This window comes from Muntiacus reevesi, chromosome 1 (genome assembly GCF_963930625.1).
Source record: "Muntiacus reevesi chromosome 1, mMunRee1.1, whole genome shotgun sequence".
NCBI lineage: Eukaryota > Metazoa > Chordata > Mammalia > Artiodactyla > Cervidae > Muntiacus > Muntiacus reevesi.
In genome coordinates, this window is record NC_089249.1 from 263,902,621 (window position 1) to 263,908,877 (window position 6,257).

The window sequence follows — 6,257 nt, forward strand, 5'->3', positions numbered from 1 at the left end:
ATGGGTTGAGGCCTTCCCCACCGCCCGAGAGATGGCAGCGGGGGTGGCAGAGGTCTTGATGACCCATCTCATTCCCAGATTTGGGTTGCCAAACTCTCTCCAGTCTGACAATGGGCCTGCATTCATCTCACAGATCTCCCTGCAGGTGGCTACGGCCCTGGGCATCGGCTGGCATCTCCACATCCCCTACCGGCCCCAATCGTCAGGCAAGGTAGAGCGGGTGAACGGCATCATCAAGACGCACCTGACCAAGCTTGCCTCAGAACTGCGGCTGTCTTGGGTCGACCTCCTCCCTCTGGCGCTCACTCGAATTCGCACCACACCACACTCCAAAACAGGTTTGACCCCTTTTGAACTGCTCTACGGCAGGCCCTACCTCCTGACTCACCTCCCAGAGGGAGAGGCTCCCCCACTCGCGGGGTACCTCCCCCTCTTCTCCTTCTTACGATCCTTGTTGAGAGAACACGCAGACCGGGTCCTGCCACAACCGACAGACGATGAAGGGCCAACTCAGCCTCTGGCCCCGGGAGATCAGGTACTGCTAAAAGCCTTAAATTCCCGCCCGCTACAACCTCGCTGGACGGGGCCCCATACTGTAATCCTCACCACCCCCACGGCAGCCAAACTTCTGGAACACGAGCCCTGGTGTCACCTAACCCGGCTCAAACGAGCTCCCCCGGGTCTCCCAGAGACAGGGGTGGCCCCGGCCCAGGCCCCTCCTCCCAATTACTCCTACCGCTCCACCCTCACGGGGCCGACCAAACTGACCATCACCCGAACCCCTCTGTCATCGATCCCAAAATAATTGAGAGACCACATCCTGATATCCGATGCTGACCTGGCATCACCCGCTGTGGCTGCTAACAGTCACAGCTCTGGCCATACTTTTTGCCATTGGATTAGCGGCTGCGGCCCCCCGCAATTGGTCCTCCACTCTTCGACTGTCCCTGGCCCTCACATACCTAGCCATCTGCTTCCTACTCCTGGGGTGCTATTCTCTTGGGACACCCTGACCTGGTTACCAACTCCATCCCTATGAGACCCACGAGGCTGGTTGTCCGCCATACCCCTTTACCCCAACCTCAGATCAATGCGGGGCTCTCTACTCTGGGTTACTCTGGGGGTACTGGGGGTCCTGGAAAAAGGGGGGCACACCAACCAAAACCCCCACCAGCCTTTTCAAGTCACCTGGATCTTAAAAAATGGAGAGACCTACGAAGAGCTAAACCAGACCACAGCCACCCAACCAAAAGATAAGTGGTGGCCGGACCTATACTTTAACCTTACAGAGTTAATCGAAAAATCAGGATACTCCAAGTGTAGGGTCAGGTCCCTCGGATTTTATGCCTGCCCGGGACACCATGGGGAAAACATAAAGACCTGTGGGGGAATGGTGAGCCGCTACTGTAAATCCTGGGGCTGTGTCACTTCCAGCGATGGGTACTGGAAGTGGTCGGTGACCAAGCCAGACCTGATCAATATGTCCTTCACGGGTCCTCCCCCGAAATCAGGTTGGCAGGGGCAACCCTCCAACCAAGGGCAGTGTAGCGACCAGGTCCGACTATCATTTACACAGCAGGGACGGACTGAAAATAGATGGATTTCCGGGCTGTCCTGGGGGGTAGTGATATATGATACCTATGGGACAGGAAGCAATAGCGCAACGTTGTATGTCCAACAAGTCCTGCAACCCGCCCAGACCCATGCTGTGGGGCCCAACCAGGTTATTTCACCTCCCCGCCCCTCACCACAAGGGACAAATGCCACAAATGTTGTGACCTCGCCTGCCCCTACCCCCTCTCTTCAGTTAACCCGGACAGACCCACCGGAAACCCAAGAACCCCTGTGGGACTTGATCAAAGAAACCTACGGGGCCCTCAACCACTCCAATCCTAATGCAACCCAATCCTGTTGGCTTTGCTACACCTCACACCCACCTTACTACGAGGCTGTGGGCTTAAATGCCACCTACAACTTATCCACTCTCTCCAACCCACCGCAGTGTTCTTGGGGAGACCGCAAGGTGGGCCTTACCATAAAAGAAGTATGGGGTTCGGGGACCTGCTTGGGCACGATTCCTACGGATAAACAAACCCTGTGCGCCCAGACTGACAATGACACCAGTTTCATCAATAAGACATACGTCATACCCGAAATCGGGGGGTGGTGGGTATGCTCACAGACTGGGCTGACGCCCTGTCTCCATTTGGCTGTCTTCGACCAGAGCAGGCAATTCTGTGTCATGGTAGTGGTAGTACCCAAAGTTACATACCACCCAGAAGAGGTCCTCTACAACTTTTGGGACCGAGACACCCCAGCTCCTAGGCGTAAGAGGGAGCCCGTTACAGCTATTACTCTAGCAACGCTGTTCGCCCTGGGGGCAGCCGGAACGGGTACGGGCATTGCTTCCCTCACCACGCAACGTCAGGGCCTGATCACCCTGAGAGTCGCCATTGATGAAGACATTGCACGAATAGAAGTCTATGATGGCCTTAGAAAAATCCCTAACCTCTTTGTCAGAAGTGGTGTTACAAAACAGATGAAGCCTAGACCTGATCTTTTTACAACAAGGGGGCCTCTGTGCAGCCCTCAAGGAAGAGTGTTGCTTTTACGCAGACCATACAGGGGTAGTAAGAGAATCCATGGCCAAGGTAAGAGAAGGACTAGAGCGCAGAAAGAGGGAACGGGGAAGCCTAGCAAGGTTGGTTCGGATCATGGTTCCAAAACTCCCCCTGGCTGTCCACCCTGCTCTCGACCTTAATGGGACCACTCATAATCCTCTTGTTGCTCTTAACTTTCGGGCCCTGTCTCTTAAATAGGCTCTTGGCCTTTATCAAACGACGGCTCAACACGGTCCAGCTGATGGTGTTGCGACAGCAGTACCAAGGGCTTCCAACAAACACTCCGTGACAAAATTAGCGGCAGACGCTCCCTGCCATCCCGGCCACACCCTACCCCTCGCCGCCCCGGTTCAACAGGAAGAAGCCAGAGAGAACTGGCGCCCCTTGTCCTATAGCAAAAGGGCCGGGATGAAAGGTCGGGTATGTTGAGGCATGCCCTGAACAAAAGTGCCGCAGACGAGTTCCAGAGGCTGGCTAAACTTCCGGGGACCGACCCCCCCCTGCAGCCTAGTCTGATCAGGAACCGACACGGAGCCCTTGGACACCCACCGCCGCTGTAGCCCGCGCTTTCTTCCTTATATAGAAGGACCTGGCCTGGGCGCCGGCCCAGGCTGTAAAACCTCTCCCCATCCCTCATACCTCACAGACTCCCTTTGTCTCCTCGCTCACCCGCCCCTACCTGGGAGATCTGCCCGAGAGCGCCTGCCCAATAAAGGCCTTCATCAGCAGTCCTTAGAGGTGGCTCTTTCATCCCGCGGCGTTTTATAACAATAGTGTTTACACAAAAGCCTCCCAGCTCTCTTAGAACCTTCTGGCTGCCATGTTTGGACCTCATTGCTCCAACCCCCCGGACCTGTCCCATCCTTCCAGCCTGTGACCAGAGAGCAGAGAAAAATTAATTACATATTTTCTTGCCCCGTACACAGTTTGAGGCAACAAAAAGATCAGAAAAAATTTTAACAATGAGGGAACTCAAGCACATCCAGGCCAAACAACCAGTGCCAAGTTCTGGGAGGTAATCAGTGATGAACATGGCATCAGCCTGACCCACACCCATCATGAAGCCAGACCGCATCTCCATGTACCAAATATAATGAAGACACAGAAGGCAAATATTTCTCTCATGCTATCTTGGTGAATCTAGAACCCAGGACTATGGACTCTGTTCTCTCAAGTCCTTTTGGTCAGATCTTCAGACCAGGTGATTTTGTTTTTGGTCAGACTGGGGCAGGCAACAACTGAGGCAAGGGCTGCTATACAGATGGGGCCAACATCATGAACACCTTTAGCGTGGTGCCCTTAGCCAGTGTTCAACACTGTGGTTGAGCCCTACACCACCACCCTCTCTGTCCATCAGCTACTGGAAAACACTGATGAGATCTACTGCATTGACAACGAGGCCCTTTACAATATCTGCTTCTGCACCCTCAAGCTGACCACACCAACCCACAGAGACATGAACCACCCCCTTCCAGCTTGCATGAGTAATGTCACTACCTGCCTCTGCTCCCTTGGCCAGCTCAATGTCAACATCCACAACCTGGCAGTCAACATGGTGCTCTTCCCATGTCTTCACTTCTTCGTGCCTGGATTTGCCCCTCTGACCAGTCATGGAAGCCAGCAGTATCAGGCGCTCAGTGGGCCTAAGCTCACCCAGCTGGTTTTCAATGACAAGATCATGATGGCTGCCTGTCACTCCCACCATGGCCAGTACTGAGAGGGTCAGACAGGAAGGCCAGGGGTATCCAAACGGAGGACATAGGCTGCAAGTGTCAGACATTTTTTATCTTTCTCTTAAGCGGCAGGAGGTGTTATATTTTTTCCCCTTCTCTATACAAATATAAAAAGAGGTTTCTCTTAAAATTTTGTGTTGCCATAATGACACCCGGTTCCCCCTGAACTTAACTTTTCTCAAACCTTGAGCTAACCAATGCATTTTTCTTATGGAAATATTTGTCTTTAGGTATGTTAATGTACTATGCATTTACCCTAGACACTGTCTTCAAGCCGGTTCGCCTAAAGGCTCAGAACCGACTTGACAAACCAGTATGGTATACTCATACATTGTTCTCCTAATCTAAGTTAATGAAACTATGTATTTGTATGGAAATCTGCCTTTCTTCAAGATTCTTGTCAATTGTTTTATGGCCCAGGATGACTCACCCCGTGCCATTTTGAGTTTTGAGACGTTTCCTTTCTTTAATTAGCAGACTGCTAGCAGCTTTATAACATCCAGCTAAAGACCAGCAGGGGGGGTACTCTTTCTGCCCTCTTCTGATGTCTATGTTGGAAGCTTTCTCTATCTCTTTTATACTTGAATAAAACTTAATTACACAAAAGCTCTGAGCTATCAAGCCTTGTCTCTGGCCCCGGATTGAATTCTTCTCCTCTGGAGGCCAAGAATCCCGGTGTCTTTCATGGTTCAGCAACAACCTTTCAGTACCTCATGGTGGCTGCTATCTTCTGTGGGCTAATATTCATGAAGGAGGTGGATGAGCAAATGTTCAATGTGCAGAACAAAGCCAGAAGCTACTTTTTGGAATGGATCCCCAACAATGTCAAGACGGCCATCTGCAACATCCCATCCCATGGCCTCAAGATGGTAGTCACCTTCATTGGCAACAGCACGACCATCAGAAGCTTTTGAGCACATTTCAGAGTAGTTCACTGCCAAGTTCTGCTGGTAGGCCTTCCTCCACTGGTACACAGGTGAGGGAATGGATAAAATGGACTTCACTGAGGCTGAGAGCAACATGAACGACCTCATCTCCAAACACCAAAAGTACCAGGATGCCACCACAGAAGAGGGGGAGGGTTAGAGTGAGGAGGCCAAAAAGAAGGCCTAAGGCTGAGTCCCCATCATCTCAGGCTTCTCAGTCCCCTCAGCCTTCTTCCTCAATTGACCCTTCCCTCTCCCTCAGCATTTGTGTTTTCTGATTCTATCTTGTGTTTTCATTTTGGGTGAGCTGGGCTGGGGGTGGTCCAGCACAGTACCTGGTACATAATAAAGTGCTCAATAAATATTTATTGTTTGTTGAATGTCTTCTCTCTTTCCACTCTGGGGAACCTAGATTTCTGCCATTCTGGGTAACCCTGTATTTCCTTCTGGGGCCCACTGCTCCCATCTGTCCAGTTAACATTCCCTTTCTGTTTGAGATAACTCTCCAAGAAGCTAGGTCTCACCAAATCCCATCTAGAACAGGGTGCTAAAAACCTGGAGAGATGACCACCATCTTAGGCCGTGTGGCAGACCAGGAGAAAGGAAACCAAGGAGCACTTGCAAGTCCCTCCAAGGAAGGGGTAGGGTTTTGGGAAAGGGCATCCAGGCAGTTAAAGTCGTAGCTTCCAGAGATCTAGCTCCCTGCCCCTCTCTCGGTTTCCGGGGAGGTGCTGACAGTATTCTCTCCATTTTCAATCTCCCGCCAAGCTCTCTCCTCAGATATTTCCTTTGCAAGTGTCTGGCCCCACCCTGTCAAGTGGGCTCCTTCCCTCTTCCACTGACCCTCCTTCATTATGCTGGACTCCTTCCTTTCTCCTAGTCAGAAAAGGGGGTCAAGAGGAACAAGAGAGAAACTAGCCTTAGTCCCTAAGTCTCCAGAAAGCTCCTCCCCAACCCTATCTTTACTTACAGAAAAG

General features: G+C 51.8%; 1 protein-coding gene and 1 pseudogene across 1 annotated transcript; both read left to right on the forward strand.

Moving 5' to 3' along the window:
* Positions 1-1,090: 1,090 nt before the first annotated feature.
* Positions 1,091-2,761, forward strand: LOC136158572 (MLV-related proviral Env polyprotein-like). The gene has a single exon (XM_065920385.1). The coding sequence runs from the start codon at positions 1,091-1,093 to the stop codon at positions 2,759-2,761; it is 1,671 nt and encodes a 556-aa protein (XP_065776457.1).
* Positions 2,762-3,583: 822 nt separating this feature from the next.
* On the forward strand, positions 3,584-5,467 carry LOC136168916 (tubulin beta chain-like; annotated as a pseudogene).
* The last annotated feature ends 790 nt before the right edge of the window (positions 5,468-6,257 follow it).

Excerpts from the sequence above, each read along its gene's own strand:
- LOC136158572 (XM_065920385.1), top strand. The coding sequence starts at position 1,091 with ATGCGGGGCTCTCTACTCTGGGTTACTCTGGGGGTACTGGGGGTCCTG.